The following is a 21,305-nucleotide window of genomic DNA, read 5'->3' as shown; positions in this document are numbered from 1 at the left end:
GGACTAGGGTCACAGAAAACAAATGAAAATTCACGAGTCTAATGTGTATACTGCAAAATGTGTAATGGAATTTGAGAGTAAGAAAACTTACTATGCCAAAAATGCTTGAGTTTGGGGCACCTGGGTGGCTCAGTGGGTTAAGCCTCTGCTTTCGGCTCAGGTCATGATCTCAGGGTCCTGGGATCAAGCCCCACGTTGGGCTCTCTGCTCAGCAGGGAGCCTGCTTCCCCCTCTCTCCGCCTGCCTCTCTGTCTACTTGTGATCTTTCTTTCTGTCAAATAAATAAAATCTTAAAAAAAAAAAAAAAATGCTTGCGTTTGAGACTAAAACCAGGATTCAAAATGGTCATCTGTTAGAGAGCTCCTTTGTGGGGGGGAGGGGGATGGGGATGAAAACCACACACATAGACATAATATCCCCAAAGCAGCATTTATTTACCCACTGAATTCCAAAACATTTAATTTAGAAGTCTGGCATTTCATATCACCCATCTTGATTGATGTGGGCTGACACACGTGGTGCTGTCAGGATACACAAGGACAATAGCCAAAGAGTTACAAAAAATAAATCCATGATTCTTAAACAATCGCAACCAAAAAAAAAAAAAAAGTTACAGGTATCAAAACTTTAGATGCATTGCATTGAAAAAGAAGGTCTGTGCACATAATTTAAAGAGGCAAAACAAGGCGCTACTGAAACTTCACGTTAAACAGTTTATTATAAAGCTGATGGAAAGGAGGAGTGGTCTCTTTGTAATCAGCTTCCCTTAACAGTTTTCCATTAGCTGAAGAAAGAGGTGGGAGGGGTGAATTCATTTTTTGCATGCACAAGATGTATACTGCTTAACAAAACACTATCGGCTTTTTTTAAATGGATCATTTAAATATCAATCGTAGCCTGTGTTGGCTAATTCTTCTTTCTAAACTTCCCCATTGCTTTTGCTTGTATTTCACATAGATCAATAGGCATAGTAGAATGCCTCATTCAGAACGCCCCTGTCTGCACAATTCGAAAAGAGAGCCCCTATGGGCTTAAAGCAACCATCAATCCAGCAATGCCCATGAAGATTTATCTGAAACTGCTTCCCAAGGGGCAGGAGAGCAGATCTGAGTAGCTGTGCTGCCAATACAGATAGGTTTAGCACTAGATATTTAGTGATTGTGGCAAGGAAGAATCAAGTGATGATGGGGGGTGGTGGGTGAAGGGAAGGCCCAGGGCCCCGAAGACTCTTCAGTTGCCTTCTCCTGCTTCTTCATCCTGCTGGTCGCTCGTCCAGAGGGTGAGGTTGTCTCGCAGCAACTGCATGATAAGCGTGGAGTCCTTATAGGAATCCTCGTTTAGTGTGTCCAGCTCAGCTATGGCATCATCGAAGGCTTGTTTGGCTAAGAGGCAGGCCTGCTCGGGTGCATTCTGGATCTCATAGTAGAACACGGAGAAGTTGAGGGCCAGACCCAGCCGGATGGGGTGTGTTGGCTGCATGTGCTCTTTGCTGATTTCAAATGCTTCTTTGTAGGCAGCCTCAGAAGCTTCCACCACACTGTTTTTCTTCTCCCCGGAAGCTACCTCTGCCAAGTAGCGGTAGTAATCACCTTTCATTTTCAGGTAAAATACCTTGCTCTCATACTGGAAATCATTGCAGTTCTTGATGAGGAACTTGTCAAGCAGAGCCAGGACATCATTGCACACTGTTTCCAGCTCCTTCTCAATCTTCTCCCGGTAAGCTTTAACTTTCTCCAACTTCTTTTCATTTCCATCAGCCATGGTTTTCTGCTCAATGCTGCTGATGACCCTCCAGGAAGATCGCCTGGCACCAACCACGTTCTTGTAGGCCACAGAGAGGAGATTTCGATCTTCATTGGAAAGAGGTTCATTGAGCTCTGTCACCTGCAAAATCCCCAAAAGATAAACAATGAGATCCAAATCCAAAACTCTTAGAAAGAAATCTGCCTTTGAACCTAATCAACAACCCTTCTCAAGCCAGCATGGACAAGCTGGAGAAAAAACAGACATGGATCCTGTCTGAAGGAAGACTGTAGTCTAAAAAGAAGAAATAAATACTTGAAACAAAATATTCAGGGGCGCCTGGGTGGCTCAGTGGGTTAAAGCCTCTGCCTTTGGCTCAGGTCAGGATCCCAGGGTCCTGGGATGGAGCCCCGCATCGGGCTCTCTGCTCAGCAGGGAACCTGCTTCCCTTCCTCTCTCTCTGCCTGCCTCTATGCCTACTTGTGATCTCTGTCTGTTAAATAAATAAATAAATAATCTTTTTTTAAAAAAAAATATTCAGTGATGGGGCACCTGGGTGGCTCAGTGGGTTAAGCCTCCGCCTTCGGTCGGGTCATGATCTCAAGGTCCTAGGATCCAGCCCCGCACTGGGCTCTCTGCTCGGCAGGGAGCCTGCTTCCTCCTCTCTCTCTCTGTCTACTTGTGATCTCTGTCTGTCAAATAAAATCTTAAAAAAAAAATATTCAGTGATAAGGGATTTCAGAAATTCTTAATTCAGGCCTTTTAAGATGTTGCCTTCATCTTGGCAGAGGTACAGGGATAAATATAATCATCTAAAGATTGGTACGTAGTAATGAATGAAAAAGCCCTGAGGTTCAGCTATTCTGCAAAAGGTATTGTCAACAAATGTTCAAAGACTAGAGACTGGGAAGTACATTACAGATTCTACTTCCAACTTTATATTCTAGAAAGAACCAATCATACCTCCCTCAAATATATATTAATAGATAAGAGATTCACAGATGAGATCAAACACAGGTCAAGTGGCCACAGTTTTGCCCTGAGTTGGTTACACAAGAAAATCCCAGCTTACACTGAGACCTCCCCCAATCCAAATGGATACATTAGTGACAAGAACGTGCCACCAGCCTCTCCTAAAAGCAGAGGCTGGGGGCATGTTGGAACTCTCCAGTTCTCAATGTTTACCTCTTACTCAGCAGTAAGCTCTACTTAGCTCTACCTGACTGACTGGGCATCAAGATAGAAGCACCAATTACTTTAAGGAGCAATGTTAAATTTCCTAAGCTGTAACTTTAGGTAGTTCATGATGCCAACAACAAGTGAGCCAGCTATGTAGTTAGTAAAAAGGGTGCTGGACTTTGCTGTGTTGTTTAATTGTGTCACCCAAAGTTACAATGAAGTCCTAACCTCAGGACCTGTGAATGTGACCTTATTGGGAAACAGGACCTCTACAGATATCAAGTCAAGATGAAGTCATCCTGTATTAGGGTGGATCCTAAATCCAGGGACTGGTGCCCTTATAAGGAGTGGGAGATTTGGAGACACACAAACAGAGGGAGAATGCCATGTAATGATGGAGGCTGAGACTGGAGAGATGGGTCTACCAGCCAAAGAACACCAAGGATTACCAAGAGCCACCAGAAGCCAAGGCAGAGGCAAAGAAGGATTTTTCCCTAAAGCCTTCAGAAGGAGCACAGCCCTGCTGACACCTTGATCTTGGACCTCTAACCCTCCCAAATGCAGTAATATAATTTGCTATTTAAGCTACCCAACTTGTGGTACTTTGTTTGGCAGCCCAAGGGGACTAACACAGACTCGGAATCAGAAAAACCCGGGTCTGGGTCCCAGCAAAGCCACTAATTTTCTAAATTGACATCTATCTTTAGAAGGTAGGGGGATTCCTTAATTACATAACTGACTGGTAAAAGTCTTTAATTTTCAGGAGAAGAAAAAGAAAAATATTTAGGAAACCATAAAACACTCAACAGAGAAAAATATTACTTAAACTGTAAGGACAGAAACTCCTACAACTGAGGGGAAAGGGGTAAAGGCCAGGTTCGGTGGAGAAAGTTATTAACAGCATATTAAAATAGACATGCTTTAACGTGGATTGAAAAGACTGAGCAGCAGAGAATCAGAAACGCTTTTAAACTTTTTTAAAGATCCAAAAAATTAACTCAAGGACATAAGCAACAAATACAATCATTATGTGTAAAATTAGAAAACTTGTGCTAAGTTCTTCATTGTCTACTAGCAATCTCCTCCCCAATAAAAATACCAAAATTACCCCATTTCTCTGTCCCCAGCACCCCTACTTCTTTGCTACAAATCCCTAGCCTAGGATTGTCTCTCCACCTCTGCCTACTCAATCAACCCAATCCCACTTTCTTCTTCAGTGTGATCTTTGGCTACTGGCTGCTTCTGCCCATCCCGTGGGAGGGCTGCCTGCAAACCAGGTTCCTCATTCCTCCTCACACAGAGATTGAGTAGTCTCCACACTTCTCTCCATGATTTGCCCCAGTCCCAGGCAATCTCTCTACTAACCCCAAATCCATGCTCCCTTCAAATCCAGGTGAAGACCTGTAACCCCACTTGTTTCCTCCTCCAGTGAGTTCCTTCAACACATACTCATATTTATTTATTAGAAAAATAAAGAGACTTTATAGATATTTGTGAATTTGATCTTTTAAGGAAGCAATCCTTATAAATCAAAATTCCATCTTGAATACCCTGGCAAATCTCAGACTGTTGAATCCTCTCAAATGACTCACTTTTCCAGTGACAATATTCAGTAAAACATGAGGCAAGCACAGAATCACAGAGCTCCTTAGATCCTGCAGTAAATCACTTGACGTTAAAAGGCAAAGGTTATCCATAAGGAGTCAATAAGATTTCACCCTGTGGCTAATAAAGCTGCTAGCTAGACTCACAGACACACCAAAGTAACTCCCCAGAGTATATCTTTAAAATTGCGTGCATAGGGGCACCTGGGTGGCTCAGTGGGTTAAAGCCTCTGCCTTTGGCTCAGGTCATGGTCCCAGAGTCCTGGGATCAAGCCCCGCATCAGGCTCTCTGCTCAGCGGGGAGCCTGCTTCCCTCCTTCTCTCTGCCTGCCTCTCTGCCTACTTGTGATCTCTGTCAAGTAAGTAAAAAATAAAATCTTTAAAAAAAAATAAAATAAAATTGCATGCATATGTGAATACAGAACACCCTTAACGGTGTTTGTACAATAGACATTATCATAACTAAAAAACAAACAAACAAACAACACAAAAAACCCCATAAGAAATACAGAGTCTAGCCTGAGCTAGCTATGTGACCTTGTCTGAGGATCAAAAGCAAAACAAGGGGCACTGGTCTAAATTATTTCCAAGGACCTCTTCAGCTCTAATATTCTAGGATTCTGTTTTTCCTGAGCAATAACAAAAGGTGTGGAAAGGCAGGAGGTTGATATTGGTGTAAATGAAATTTGGTTGTATCTGTAGGTTTCAGGAATTCATGCAGCCCTTCTCCATCAGGAATAAACTGCCCAAAAAGTCTGCTGGGCAATATTTATAATGACACCTTCCCAAGAAAAATCATTTACTAGGAGTATTAGTGTTTATGTAACTATCTGGTTTCCTGCCAGTCTGAATGAATCACTATCAGCATCAGCTGAGTGTGACTAACAGCTAAGCAAGCATTGTTCTTAGAACCCCAGCCAGGGCCTAACTAGGAAATAACTGGATACATTTAAATATAGTATTTTTAAGACTCCTGGGTTACAACTCAGTTAAGAAAGGGAAACTTATGGAAGGAAGATCATTTTATCACTTGATTGGATAACTAAAGTAAAGGGAGCTTTCCCCAGATTGGAAAAGTATAGACCGAAGTGAAATCAGACAGGCTACTAAAACAAACAAAATTTATAGCCAGTCTTGATTTGTTAGCACCAGTTCCCAGTATTTCAAATTCCAAACTACTGGAGGCAGGAAAGTCTGGTCACACATCAAGAGAAGTAGACATTGGGAGGCAATGTAGTACAAGAAAAAGGAAAACCTAACTACTAGTCCCAACCCGGCGCTAAGCAGTGGCGTGGTCCTCCGCATGCATAGTCTACGGAGATGATTTACTGGAGCTTTACCATTAGAAGTTTCCAAATGGTTTCTAACTGGGAACGTGAAGCAAAGCCTAGACACAGAATTTCCGGGATACAGAGCCCTGCCCAGTGGTTCTCAACCTGGTCTCTACTCCAGCCAGTTTCAATAGCCTCATTTCTGCCACACATCGGCTACCCTCAGGGCAGCCATTCTAGACACATCTTCATGGGGCAGCACCACCTCTGAAGGACTCCTCACCTCTGTTCAGTCTCTCCGCCTTCCTGTTCGCCATTCCCCCACCTAGTCCAATTTGCCCTCTTTCTGAAAACCTGGAGTTGGTGGACCATTCCCATTTATAAAGGCCCCTCTTTCCACCTCCCTTAAGGATTGGGCTCCAGGCCAGACATTCAACTTGTGTCCTGACTGAGGTCCTTACCATACCACCACCTTTGGCTGCACCAACTCCCCTGGCGGGGGTGGGGGGTGGAGGCAGTGGGAATCACTTCACCCCTTTCCTTGGCTCTAGGACTAGACAGCAGTACTAAAGTTACAAGCAACCTTAGAGGCCACTAACTCATTTATCTTCCTATGACACCATTCGTTTACCCAAAAATCCCTAAGGGCCTCCTCCCACTAACTGGCCAGGCAATAAACTATGTGTTTGTGGGTAAAAATAGACCCAATGCCAAAAATAGCCCAGGGACTATTTGGGAAAATTTAAAAGTTCTTAATCTGGGAAACATCCAACCTCAAAAGTAACACTGAGCAAACAAAAAATGCCCCCCAGGATGGATTGCCAGGCCACATTGCCAAAGTCAAGGTAAAGGTTACTTCTCCTAAAGGACACTTCCATCCTTCAGGGCTACACACACCCACTACCATCCCACCTTTTAGTTACCCACACCCACTTGCTACTAACAAGCTTGCATTTGATATAAGAGTTGGCAAAAGGAGAAAACAATTCTCATGAACGATGAGGTAAACATGCCACATCATAAAATCTTTAGGATTCATTGGCAGAATCCTGTATGTATTAAAGAGGAGGGGGGAAAAATAAAGAAAAAAATGGTGAGTCAGGGAATGAGAGCTTTTTTAACGATTTCTCCCCAATTTACTACCCTCCAAGTAAAGATTTTGCCTAGTCCCAAGCTGGCAAACTACCCATCTGTCACCACTTGCCCAGGCCTGGATAGATCACTCCCTGTCCTCAGAACAAGGCTGCAGTTCTAGAAAGCCAAAAGGAAGCTAAACTTCAAGCTTAGCTTGGTAAGTTCAGGTAGTTAATATCCACTCAAAGCCTAACATTAGTCAAAGAGCCACCTTTGTATCATGGAGAGACTGCCTTTTCTTACTCTTAACATAACTGAGCACTTCTGTAGGACTGGCAAGGATTAAATCCAACGCATCTGAATGGCATTACTGCGTGCTACTGTCCCTGGAAGTACCAGCACTGAAAGCTTCAGAAGTTATGCCAGGTTCCGATCACAGGCAATGGCCACCACCCACAATGGGGAAAGTCACTGCAAGAAGTGGGAAGAGCACCCAATGGTGGGGCAGTGGACAGGCAGCCTCAACCTGGACGCTAGGAGGAATTCTACCAATAACCCAGACAATGAAATATTAAGGCCTATCAGCTTATAAAATATATTTTTAAAAAAATGTGGAGAAACAACTGGTGCCAAGTACATGAAACAATTCCCTAAAATAGGAGTATAATTTAACATAGTTCTGCACTTCCTAATTCATAGCAGGAATTCAAATTCAATTAAAACTTTGCTTCTTAAGCTAAAAAAAAAACTCTTGGTCTTCAGAACAAGCAAAATCCAAATGTGTGAGTCTACCTTTTACACTCCTCTGCTATAGCTAAGAACCATACGTGGTAGATTGTTTTTAATCAAACTTGGCAAAAATGACTTACATCTGATACGTGAAATTACTTCTTCACTAAGCCCACTTGTGTAAAGGGCCTGCAAGTTAGTCACCAATAATGACTAATATACCAGAATGTATACTAGAACTATTATCCCTTTCAAGATCCCAGGGTCCTGGGATCGAGCCCCGCAGGGAGCCTACTTCTCCCTCTCCCCACCCCTCCTCCCACTCATGCTCTCTCATGAACTCTCTCTTTCACACTCAAATAAATATCTTTATATATATAATTTATAATTTTATATAATTATATATAATTTTTTATGTGTGTGTGTGTGTGTGTGTGTGTGTGTATATATATATAAAAAGTCCCTTAGCCTCATGGGCCATTATTACATAGCGGCTAAAGTGAGAGTTCTAAATTTAAGAATTCAAATTTTGGCTTTACAACTTGATCTCAAAAAAATCAACCTCTTAGGGGAACCTGGGTGGCTCAGTGGTTGGGTATCTGCCTTCGGCTCAGGTCATGATCCCAAGGCCCTGGGCTTGAGCCCTGCATTGGGCTCCCCGCTCAGCGGGAAGCCTGCTTCTCCCTCCCCCACTACCCCCGGCTCGTGTTCCCTCTCTCACTGTCTGTCAAATAAATAAACAGAATCTTAAAAAAAAAGATTTAACCTCTTTAACCTCATTTGTAAAATGAAGTTAACTATTCATAGTCAGTTCATCCAAAGTTGTTGTGAAAATTAAATGAGAATGTACACATGGGAGTAACAGCTACCATTTACTGAATACCTAATAAGTAAAATATAAATTCCATAAATTTGATGAACTGTAACACAGAAAACGTATTTGCGGTATCTCCTTCCAAACCATTTCTGGAAGTGTGACACTGCATTCTACCACTAATATGAAATTTCAAAGCTCTGTGACCTATTCACCATCTGAAATCCTTTTAATTGAAGCTACTCCAAGAACCCAGAACCTTCCTTCTTTCCTTCCTCGGCCAATGTATGGCAAAGCAATACTTACATTACAAATTACCACCCAGTGGGAAATCATGCTCTCTAGTTTATACATATTTCAAACTACAGCACTGATGTGGCTTTAAGATTTCACACTAACCACAATTTTGGTCCACCTCAAAATCAGACTTAGTTTTAATATCTGCAACACGGGTTATGTCTTACCCTGAGCGACTCAGTCGAGCTCTCCTTTTATATACCACCTGCTCACTTCCCCACTTCTCATAATCTCACAGCTGTTGGAATAAGAGCCTTTTGCCACTGGTGGGGCCAAGTGCCTCTTCCTCTCAAACTGTTTAAGTTGAAGCTTTATTTCTTGCACTCAACATTTGTACAGCTATTCTTCAAGTCCTTCAGATATATTTCTCTGTCCTTTGTTAATTTTGTAATCAACTGTTATTAATAGTGTTAAAACACACCATGCTATCCCAAATAATCTTTGATGTTTAACAGATTCACATTTACAATCTGTTTTACTATAAAATAGATGATTTAAGGCAATTAAGAGACATGAATGAATGATGTCCACCCATGAATATTCACCAGAAATCTGGTTATTTGCCCTCTTTCCTTAAATCACTAAGTCTAATGCACACTGTTATCCCCCTTTATAGGTTTATTTTGGTTTATTTCACTTTCTCATAAGATGGTATGATACCCATGTTTCAGAGGTTACAATTTGGGTAAGGTCATTCCAAGACCAGCCGAGAAGGAACTGGGTTCTTAGAATCTTTCACAATGCCTCTCTTCCCAATGTTTCACCTTTTCAAGTTGCTAGGTATGAGATGAGGAGATCGTGAAGATACTCCTTTAGTTCACTTCAGAAGCATTTCTTGCCTCTTCAAATTATGGGGTGAGGCAGGGAACTGCAGTTCTTAAATGAGTTGAGGCAACAGTATTGTTTCCAAAATGCACGGTTTTTCTTAAAGCTTACCAACACCATCCTCCAGGTGACGCTGGCAGCATAAGGAACATCAATGATTATAGGCAGGCATTATTAGGTGACCATTTGAATTATAAAGAAAACAGAAAACAAGTTAGAAGAATAAAGACTGAAAAATGACTTGATAGCAACACCTGCACTTCTAGTTTTACACTTCAAAGGACTCAAAGCCCAAAGATGTTAGGTCCAAGGTTACAGCGTGGTGACATTGGAACATCTCCTCACTCAGGTGTGCTAAGTCTACGCTAGAGCAGTCTACTTACCTGCCCTTCCACCACCCCAAAGAAAACCCACATAAATCCAGATTACCAGATAACCCACGTTACCAGAATCCCCTCTTTCCAAAAGCTCTACGTTAAGCCTACAATATTAACAAAGTGGGGACTGAGACTTCCCAGTAACATTAAGAATTTAATGTACAGGGGTGCCCGGGGTGGCTCAGTGGATTAAGCTGCTGCCTGGGTGGTTCAGTGGGTTAAAGCCTCTGCCTTTGGCTCAGGTCATGATCTCAGGGTCCTGGGATCAAGCCCTGCACGGGGCTTTCTGCTCAGCAGGGGGCCTGCTTCCCACCCACCCCATCCCACCCCTCCCCCGCCACCCCAACCTGACTCTCTGCCACTTTTGATCTGTCAAATAAATAAATAAAATCTTAAAAAAAAAATTTAATGTACAAATATCAACTTAGTAAGTAGAACAGAAACTGTCTTCCACTGAACCCTGCCATGTCCTTTCCAATGAATATATTCCATTAATTTAGATGACAAAAAACTTGACTTTTTAAAAGGAGGTTACAATGAAGGAATCGTTTTATCACAATTCTCAGATGACATAACTGGAGCTTGGATTGATTTTTCAATGCTGGATGGCTTATCCAACCCATCAATCATTTCAGAGAGATACTACAGATTCTCAACACACAGGAGGGTTCATTAGTTGCAAAATGCCACCTTTTGGCCTCAGGGAAAAAAAATGTGTGAACACAAGTTTCTAGCTACAGAATAGCATTATTCAAGCCTGCTTATGAACACTAGAATGCCAGTTTTGTTCTCTCCCCAACCTGAATTTCATTCTGGTTACATCTCTCAAACCCTTCCTTACTTCCCATTTCAAGTTGCCTCAGGTTTCCTGGAGCTCCAGAATGTCCTTTCTTGTCGTTTTCTCTTAACCTCAAGTCATCTTTCTTCAAGCCCCACTCACAGGGTGAACGAGGGCCTCAGGAAAATGTCTGGAGAGGCCTCAGCCTGCACAATCTCAGTACCACTCCGTTAGTGTGACTTGCTGTGTGAAGAGAAGTGGCTCTTATCCCAAAGAAAATTAAGCTCAGAACCCCTTCAGAGAAAATGTATTCACAGTAGATTCTGTAAAATTTGCAAAATTAATACATTTCACATTTGTGTCCTTAAAGAGGGCCCCCTGAATTACAAAGCTTTAGATCCCAGACCTAGATTGTCCCTGGTTTAGACAATCTAACCCCTGAAAGCATGCCAGGGCTCAAATCAGCACCACCAATTTATCAACAAATGAGTGGTAATGCTGGTTTCCAAACACACCTAGTGCAATATTTAACAAGGACACCACTGGAAAGATATCTCTTGAAATGTCTTTCTTAGCTGGAAAATCCTCAATACTAACTTCAGCAACGTATTTCATTTGATATTAATATCAAAAGCATTAAAAGCAGTTTTTCACATGATTCTGAAATTTTAGGGAGATTTGTAGATTATAAGAAATCTCACAAGACCATAAAAAGGACAATCGAGCCATTAATTCGGGACAGTAACTGTCAGGCTTCAGCCCCCTAAAAATTGCCATGAGGGATGTTAGGGTGCAGATTTCTGAGCCCCGACCCCAGAGATGCAGAATCTTTAGGTCTAAGGTGGCCCAGGCGGATCCTCCCAGGTCTCCAGAGGATATACGCTGGTTAAACATAGCAGGTTGGTGGCCGTCAGCTGTAGCTCTACCACTGTGTGACCTTGACGCAGAGAAGTAATGTTCATTTAGAGAAAAGGTAAAATAAAGGTAAGAAGAGCAGTAAGAGGATAACAGGAACTCTTAGTCTCATATATGCAGGTGGTGTCTAATCCACGGTATGTGCTAGGGTGTGGCTAGGCACGAGTCCTTCACCGGAAATCAAGCTGCAAAATCAATCTATGAAGATCTCGGGAACGCAAACGCACACAGCCCTGTCTTGCCAAGAAGTCACGTCTCATTTTAATGTCCAAGCATTTGCTCCCTCCATCGGACCTAGGCGTGGGGCCCCACACCCGCCGCCCGCCGCCCTCCAGCTCGCGTCCACGTCTAGACTGCAGGATGGGGGTCTTCGCACACAAAGCCAGACCCGGGCGTGGGAAGATGGAATAGAGAGCGATTCCGTAGAGTAGAGCATAACAGATTGGAATCAAAACAGACTTCAGGTCGTGTGGCAAAGAGAACCAGGAGACAGGGTGCCACTCACTAGATGATTCTTTATTACAATTTGGGGTATGGAGGAAGGAGAGAGGGACGTGAGCCCCCACGCTGGGCAGAACGGTCTAGAACGAGGAATGTGGTTCTCTCACGTTTCCTCAGGCACCCTTTCCCCCCCCACCACGGCTCCGAGCTGGGATGCCGCGACCCCCGCCCACCTGAAAGGGGCCACTATCACCCACCCATCCTCGTGGGGCTACATTCCTCCCCCGAGACCCCACCCGGGCCCGGTCGCAGGAAATGGCGGGGCGGGCCCGGGAAGCGCGGGCTGCTGGCGGGCGGCCGCGCCCAGCGAGGTCGCGGGGTCGCTCTGGGCCGGGAGGGAGATGCCGCCCGACCGCCCATCCTTTCCCTACGCCGGGATCCCCAGCCGGCCAACCGGGCCTCCCGGCGCGCTCACCGCCTTCATGGCGGAGGCCATGTCGTCGTAGCGCTCCGCCTGCTCGGCCAGCCGCGCCCGCTGCAGCAGCTGCTCTCGGTCCCCCATGTCGCTCGTGGCTCGGCCTCGCCTCGCGCCTGCACCGCTCGCCTGCCTGCTCGCTCGCCCTGCGTCCGCTCCCTGGTCGCCGCGGAAGCCGCCGCCGCGCACGCGCACTGGCTCGCCGGCCGGCCCAAGGCTGCAGACTGCAGGCTCTGCCGCCGCTCCCGCCCTCTCGCTGGCTCGCCCCGCACGCTGTGGCTCGCGCCGCCGACGCCGCGGAGGGAGGAGAGGCGGCGGCGCGGGGGGATGGGAGGATGGAGGACGCCTGCGCAGTGGGAGCAGCCGGGCCTGGCGGCGGGGAGCGACCGGAGTGGGAGGGGGGAAGGGCGGGCCGGCCCTAACGGTCTATTTCAAGGTGACGTCACCTACTATAAATAGCTGCCGCCGCCACCACCGCTGCTGCCCCGCCCGAGAACTGCGCAGGCGCCCTGTCAGTGCTGCATTTTACCGCCGCATAGGTGGAGGTGGGAGAAGGAAAAGTGGGGTGGGGACTGCGGATCCCCAGGAGCGGGCGTGGTGATGGCGATTGCGTAGGTAGCTCAGTGGCACAACTCCTCCTTGAAGCGCATCTCTGAGGTCAGTTTGGAGGTCTGGCTCCAGATGGACCCGAAAATCAAATAACCCTTCTGTTTGGAGAAGCCAGGAGGCCGTGTGCTCCGGGGGGCGGGCCGGGGCCGCCCTCGCCGTCCTGCCAGCTTCGACCCCAATCTGGCCCATGCGCTTCTTGGGGACGCACTCTGCGCTAGGATCCGTATTGGCCAGGGCATTATCCGTCCGAACTTTGGGGACAGCACCCCACCTCTAATCCCAAACACGAATTTCACACCCTCTGCAGAGCTGTGCTCCAACCCCGACAATGGACTTTGGGCATACTGTGCCTTCCACGAGAGGAGGAACAGGTTGGCCTGACTGGGATGAGTAACATAAGTACTAGGAGCCAGTCCAGCGCTAGGCATGTATAGGCATAAACATAATTAATCCTCACAACCCACCCTGCAGGTGGGCACAGCTGGTCTCCCCATTTTTCAAAGCCAGATTAGTGACTTACTCAAGGTTACTTGAGTAACCCCTAAGTGGTGGAGCCAGGATCTGAGTTCAAACCCAAGCTGAACTTCCTTCTGTGGCAAGGGGTGGCGGGTGGATGGGCTGACTGGTCACTAAGCCCATCCAGCTGTCGCATTCTATGCTAAGGGTCCCTCATACCAGGCCTTGAGCTGGGCCTCAGATGAACTAGGAAAATCCCAAGGACTGAAACATAGCCCCACTTGAGTACAACATACCAAGGGAAAGACCTTAGGCTCTTTGAGAATTTTATTGCATGCTCAGCACTGGGGGAAGGAGTAGCTACAGAATAATTAAGATATATTCTCTTGTCTCATAAGCCAGATCTAAATATGCAAGTGCAGGTAAGCTAGACTTTGAGGGAGATGAAAGTCAGGGAAAAGGTAAAAGGGAGTGGGATCCGGAACAGACAAAGACTTAGCAGTGAGGACAGAAACAAAACCTGAGAGACAGTGCGAAGAAAGGCAGTGGGAAATGAGGTTGGGCAAAACAAGATAATGGAGTGTTTTAAATGCTAACTTGAAGATTTGAGTCATTATCCTTAACTGGGAACCAGAAGAGGAGTGGAAGTCCCATTTCAAGCCAGGAATCTTGCTCGGGAGAGTACGATGCATTTGAAGGGAGAAGAGAGGGACTGGACCATAGTTTTACCATCCAACAATTGGAGTACTGTTAAATGCACCGTAGAATAGAAATCCGGAAACGTCCAAGGTGGCAGGACAATTAGAGTCACTGTCATCCAACCCATTATCCCGTATAAGGAGAAACCAAGATCTGAGGAGGAGGAGAGGCTAGCCCCAGTTTGCACAGTGAGTGAGCAGAGCTGGGGTCTCCATACTAGGTCTCCTGTCTCTTGGCCTTTTTCTCCCTGCTTTGACGCTAAAATGAGGACCTCATTACCTGTGAAACGGGATTTTAGTGTGAGTCTGAGAGGAGGCCCCCGCCGCAGTTTTCACCATGCTTTGAAGGGTCACCTTTGCTAACTACAAATGGAATTGAGGTTAACAAACCAGGCTGATCTATCCCCTGGTGGATATCTTTAAAGAGCATGATAGATGATAATTAATTGTCCACCCCGCCTCTATGAAAATGGGGTTCCAGTGAGAGGTGGGAGGAGGCGGGCCAGCGCTGGGGGAGATTTTTATGGTTCCTTCCAGCCCTTAGAGAGATTAGAACCCTTCTAGCTTGTCTGATCATGTGGGACTTAGACTGATTTCAAAACAGTGAAAACTGGGGCACCTGGGTGGCTCAGTGGGTTAAGCCTCTGCCTTCGGCTCAGGTCATGGTCTCAGGGTCCTGGGATCGAGTCCCATATTGGGCTCTCTGCTCAGCAGGGAGCCTGCTTCCCCCCTTCTCTCTCTCTGCCTCTCTGCCTACTTGTGATTTCTCTCTCTGTTAAATGAATAAATAAAATCTTTAAAAAGAAAGTTAGTTATAGTTAGTATACTAACTAAAAAAAATCGGTGAAAATTAGGTAGATCAGGGCATTTGAATTCTAATAAATGTCAATGGGGGACACTTTGGATCTCCCATGAAGCTTTTCTTTCCTTCTTACCAAAGTTCATTGTCTCTACTTCCTCACATCCCACCCACTTCTCAGTCCAGTGTACTCTGGGTCTGTCTGCCCCTAGTCCTTCACCTAGACAGCTCTCACTGTGGCCACCAGTAGTAAGTAGCCTCCTGTTGTCAGTCCAAGGTCATTTCATAGTTCTCACCTTCCTGGCCCTCTTGACTACACTGGGCACAACTGCTCTCCCTTCCTAGACAGAATCTCCTCTAAGATTTCATGACACTGCACCCTCCTGGCTTGCTATTCCCCTTCTCTGGTCTCCGTGTGGGCTTGTCTTCTTGGCCTACCCTGAAATACTGGGGTTCTTCCCCAGGCCCTCTGCTTTTCTTGCTCTGTCCTATCCTGGGTGACTCCATCCACACCCACTCTTGAGGGAACATATCCCATATTCCCAGCTCTGGGCAAGGAGTTTTGCAGAAATGGGTATATTTTTTTCCCCTCAAAATTCCCCCCTGCAAGGTAAGTACAGTGTCCATTCCCATCTTACGATGGGGAAACTGGCTCAAAAATGTTCCATGATTTGGGGTGTTATACACAACTAATGAATTTTTGACCACTACATCAAAAATTAATGACGTAGGGCGCCTGGGTGGTTCAGTGGGTTAAAGCCTCTGCCTTTGGCTCAGGTCATGATCTCAGGGTCCTGGGATCGAGCCCCGCACTGGGCTCTCTGCTCAGCAGGGACCCTGCTTCCTCCTCTCTCTCTGCCTGCCACTCTGCCTCCTTGTGATCTCTGTCTGTCAAATAAATAAATAAAATCTTGGGGGAAAAAAATTAATGATGTACTATATGTTGGCTAACTGAATGTAATAAAAAATAAATTTTTTAAAAATGTTTCATGATTTGACTAGTCAAGAGCTGGTAGATTCCCAAACCTGATGGTCCAACACTGCCTTTGGTGTTAGCTGAGATGGGCTCACAGTGTGACTCCCCTCTGGAGTCATTTAGATTGTAAACAGTACAAACAAGCCTTCCTACCTGGAGTCTACACTCTCTGACCGGCACCCATCTTTACCCTTCTGAAAGGGCTGCCAACTCAAGCCCCAGGATAGCTACCTTGGATGGGAGGGACATCTACTCCCAGGGCCCTAAGTCCCATCAATAAAGTTGTTCTCTTTGAACAACTTCAGAGAGAGGCCCTGAACCAGATCAAGATGTTACTCAGAGCTCAGAGCAAAACCTCAGTGCGTTTCTGTCCTGTACAGAATCTCATCAGGGAACACAGCAACCTGCCCTTGACCACCTGAGGACACATGAGTGGTGTGATGGGGAAGAAGGATCTGAACTTAGTTTCAAATTCTACTCTGCCCTTTACCAGATGAATCTCTCTGGGCAAGTCCCTAAAATAGGACCAACCACACCTATTTCTTTGGGTTGGGGACCGGCCAAAGCACAGATGTTCCTCACCTGCATGGAGGCGGCCCATGGGAGGCACCAGCCATCATGACCGAAGAAAGAATAATTCCTTGCTGTATCCCACTCTGAGCCAGGGGGAACGACTGTTTCTCTTGCAGGACTGGATTTCAGAAGCAATGCCAGAACCTACCACTAGAGCCGAGTGAATAGGTGACCCAGAAAAGGCACGTCCTGTTTCCCCCACCCCCTTGTGTACTGTGGGACACTCTGAGGTCCCTGAGAAGTCTGGTCACCAAGAGACATACTACAGAGGAGACCTGGTATTATTCCAGAAAGATGGCTTTCACACTGTTGGCATGGTGGTAACCATGAGCAGGAGAGGCTGCCTGCCCACAGATTAGTGTCACCCAGATAGGATTTTAGGGTTTTCCCCCCAAATGCAGGCCTCCTGCTGCCCAAATAATCCTTGCTGAAGCAATGATAACACTACCACCAATAGCAGCAGCAGCAGCTGGCCAAGGGTCAACACTTTCCCCCCTAATATTATCCCACCAGATTCTTAAAACTCGTGGAAGGAGGTTCTCCCCTTCATATGGATGAGGAAAATGAAACAGAAAGGTCAACGCACAGCCTCCCACTCATGCCCACATTCTGCCACTTGCTGTGGCCCCAGTGTCCTTTTGCTCATACTAAATTGCACCCCACTCTGAGACCGGCCTGTGCCCACAGATTTCAGGACCATGCAGAGCCCTCCACCACTTTGTCAAAGCCTACTTGGGGAGCAGATCGGCTCCTCAAGGCAGCTTTTGGTATTCCAAAGTGTGAAAATGTCCTGGTAGCTACAATCTGTGAACCAGTGGAGCTCAGAGCCCATTCTCGGCACCCGCCCCCTGCAAGCTGGTTCAGAGGAGTTCAGCTCTGAGAGAAGACTGGCGAAGCTGCCCCCCATGGAACCACAGTGAGAGTAAGGGCAAAAAAGCAGGGGGAGGGCTTTTTTTTTGCTTCAGTTCTGCAGATGGTTGAGGACCTTGTGTTTCTTTGACAGAATTTTCTAGATCCTTTGCTTGGAACCTTCTGGGTAATTGTCTCAAGCTTCTGTGCGATTCCCACTGAGGTGGAACCAGGTGGAAGGGGCTGTGTGGCACATTCGAGGGCTGTGACTTCCCCTCCCTGAGGCTTGGACTTCTTGCCTGTGAAATGGGAGTCTGCACTGACAGATGGTAGAGTCCAATCTTTCTTCCAGCCCCGAAGGTCTACGGTATTTCACTGTTGGAGGTTCAGCAAACAACAGCACGACAACTCAAGAGGATGAAACGGGGATGCTTCAAAGGACCAGTGTTTGGACCCCCAGTTGAAACATGGAGTAGAGGAGGGTAATGAGACCTACTCCAGAGCAGGCCAGGGATGGGGGTGGGGGCACAGTCTGCCCTGTGCATGCCCACTCAGTTAAGGTAAGGTCAGTATTGTCCTTCTGATTTTACAGATGAGGAGACTGAAGCCTGGGGAGGTAAAGTGTCCTGCTCAACTTCCGCAGAGACAGCAGGGGGCCAGAGCCAGCACTTGCACTCCACCTTCCCCATTCTTTCCACTGCTGCTCTGACCTCCTGAGAGCCTTTTGGTTGTTGAGCTGTGAGCACAGCCATCCTCCACTGCTGCTTAAACCACACCCTGGGAAGTAAGTGAGAGAGGGTAGCTGTGTTTCCCCCAAGGTTTCCTGCCAGGCAACTGTACTTTAAAAAAAAAAAAAAAAAAAAAAATCTTTTCCTACCTAGTATGTTAGTAGGAGGTGAGCAGATTGCAACAGAAGCCTTCTCTCTTCTTCCAGACAAGAGCAACAGGCTGGCCCCCACTCAGGAAACGAAGAGATGTGGGAGGACCAAAGCCATAGGAGAAGGCTGACCCCAGGGGTCTGGCCTATGCAGACGAGGGAGACACAGACACACAGCAGAGCCACTGGAGGCATAGGTAAGACCCTTTCCCACTTACAAGATATAAGCTCCTCCCTCCTGGCCTTTCATCATGTAGCCCTGGGCCGTCTTTCCAAGCTTGCCACCTGAGCATCCTATGTTCACCACATTACATTCCCAGACTCTGCCCAAAGTTTCTACCAACTAGAATGTCCTTTCCCAACCTGCTGCCTCTTCCTCTGCTTTGAAGTCCTTGAATGCCCAGCTGAGACCTCACCTCCTCTAGAGAGCCTTTCAGATTCTCCATTAGGAAGCACTGTCCCCTCTGCCCACTCCCCCAGGGACTCTGGTATCCACCATGTGCGTAGAGTTATTTTGGTAAGGCTGATGTGTACTGGACAGCTGTTAGGCACTGGGCATGATGCTATGCAGCTTCACATATGACCTCATTTAATCCTCCTGACAACGATGAGGTGGGGATTCCTCTTATACCCACTCAAGGGGGTGGGGAAAGTGAAGCTCACTTACCCACAGTCATGGAGCTACTAGGGGCAGTCAGGATGCACACCCAGGTCTGACTGTCAAGCTCACGCTCTTTGTCACTTACACCACCTGCTTCCCACTTTCCAAGGAAGTCGTCATTTCCCTTGCAGAATGTAAGCACTGGGGAATCATTCCTCATCTGAGCCCCCACTCCTGGACGTACCTCTCCATGAGTGCTGAATTGAATCTGATCACACCTCACGCACACTGCAGAAATTCATCACTAGAGTCCTCTTTGTGAGTGGCAAGGGCTTTCAGGAGGCGTAGCACTTCTAACTGGTTGACAGCTAACTGACTAATTGACAGCAGGGGAGGAAGATAAGCTAAGGGAGGAAGCAAGGGGGAAGAAGGCGAGATTGCAGGTCGGAGGAGACTGAAAGGCTCCTCAGAGGAGGGCTCCTCAGTTGAAAGGGGCAGTTACTCAGAGCCTCCTCAAACCCTGGCTCTTCCACAGTAGCTGGGGAAGCCGGGGCAAGGGGCTGCACCTCTCTGAGCTTGTTTCCTCCTCCATAACATGGACCTGTTGCAACAGTGCTTGCTGTTCACCCTAAACACCCAGGGCTTCTGCCAGGAGGAATGAGGTTGTGCTAAGGGAGAGAGTGAGTGCTGCCTCCTGGGACAGTTGGAGGATCAGCCCAGCATGAAATGCCCTCCCCATGAAATCAGTGGGCCCTAAAGGTCTGAGAGCATCCAGGAACTCACAGGATCACAGACTTATAGTAAGGGTCTTAGAGACAACTCAGGTTGGCTTTCTCACTCTCAGAGACAGCAAATGAGCCTGGTTCCAAATCCAGCCTCCACTTGCTCTGTGGCCTCGTACATGTTACTTTGCCTGTCTCAGACTGGTTCCTCAATTTTAATATGGAATTAAACGTAATTCCTTTGCCATAGTTCTGTTGAGAGGATCAGAGACCCAGGCAGTGAGTCAGTATTAACTATAGGGCACTGAGGCTCAGAGAGGGAAAGTAATTCACTCACAGTCACACAGCAGGTTAGCAACAGAAACAGGTCTATGCCAGGTCCCCCCAAAGCCAAGAACTGGGCTTATCCTTAAGACAAGGCAGTCTTACCTCAAAGGCCGAGATGGACATTGGAAATGGAGCTGAGGAACTCACTGGGATCATTGGTGAGTGATCCCACTGAACTGAGACAACTGCTTGCATGGCTGGCAAATGGCAAAAAGCCCAAGTCAGAGCCTGGGGTCCTATGTTTAGCCTGCAGTCTAATCCACAATATAACTCCAGGCCGTCGCCCCTCTGAACGGCAGTTTCCCTACTCCCCAAGGATTTCTGGCAGGACAAAGAGATTACATGAAGACACAGGGCTGTTTTCCTAACAGCTACCCTGAGCTCTCGCAATGCCCCAAGCCCTGTGCTATCACCAGCCATGGCTGCATTTAGTCTTCATAGCAACTCTGTGAGGTAATCTGCAGACAAATGGCTAGGAATGGTTGGAACAAGGATCTGAGCTCTGATCCGATTCCCTCTGCCTGGAACACTTACCCCCCTTTTTCTGTGCCTAACTCGGGGGGCTCCTCAGGTTTTTGGCTCCCCTGGAAGAATCCCTCAACCTCAGGCTGGGGTGGGCACCTGGTCTGGTCCTCTGCACTGAGACTTTTTCTCCCTTCCTCCACCAGCCAGCAGGGGAGTTCCAAAAGGCAAGGACTTTGTCGCACTTACAGAGGTAGCCCCAGAGCCTAGCACTGTGCTTGGCATATAGCAGGTGCTCAGTCAATACTTGCCAAATGACTGAAGGCATCATGTCAGCATCAGGATGCCACCCAGACCCTGAGGAGCTGGGGAGAGGGGAGGAAGACTTTTGGACTCCTGCCATGCCTTACATTAGCAGCATCATTTCTGAGTCCTGACAGTCAACCCCCTGGGATGCCATTTGAGCTGGCTGAATTCCGGTCACTGTTTCACCTTGGAAAGGCAGCCACAGCCCTTACCCAGCAGCCCAGTAACTGATGTCACAGCAGCACCAGGAGCTGTCCTATTAATATTAAATGTGGACTCCACTGCGGCAGAGCTGCAGGCTAGAAGAGCTGGAGGGGGCCTTGCCACGTCTCCATGGAGTTGTAGGCAGGGCACAGATGGAAAAGGGGTGCGCAAACCGGAAAGACCCCAGCAGAGGAGCATTACACTGGCCCATTTTAGTCCCTGGCTTAACTCAGAAAGAGCCAGGGCAGCGTGTGCCTGCAAGGGGACAAGGAAACTACTGACTGAGCCCAAGTGGTAAACCTATGGGGGATTAGGGGCTCCCAG

The 21,305-nt window shown here is 47.0% G+C and overlaps 1 protein-coding gene and 1 pseudogene across 1 annotated transcript; one reads left to right on the top strand and one right to left on the bottom strand.

Moving 5' to 3' along the window:
• Positions 1–415: 415 nt before the first annotated feature.
• Positions 416–12,855, bottom strand: YWHAH (tyrosine 3-monooxygenase/tryptophan 5-monooxygenase activation protein eta). Its single transcript, XM_059408918.1, has 2 exons — positions 12,523–12,855; positions 416–1,884 (listed from the first exon to the last, which is right to left on the bottom strand). Exons 1-2 carry the CDS (start codon positions 12,607–12,609, stop codon positions 1,231–1,233), a joined length of 741 nt encoding a protein of 246 aa, XP_059264901.1. The 5' UTR covers positions 12,610–12,855; the 3' UTR covers positions 416–1,230.
• On the top strand, positions 12,608–20,908 carry LOC132023760 (uncharacterized; annotated as a pseudogene).
• The last annotated feature ends 397 nt before the right edge of the window (positions 20,909–21,305 follow it).

The sequence above is a fragment of the Mustela nigripes genome, chromosome 8 (genome assembly GCF_022355385.1).
Source record: "Mustela nigripes isolate SB6536 chromosome 8, MUSNIG.SB6536, whole genome shotgun sequence".
NCBI classification, from domain to species: Eukaryota; Metazoa; Chordata; class Mammalia; order Carnivora; family Mustelidae; genus Mustela; species Mustela nigripes.
This window is presented reverse-complemented; position numbering and strand designations above follow the sequence as displayed.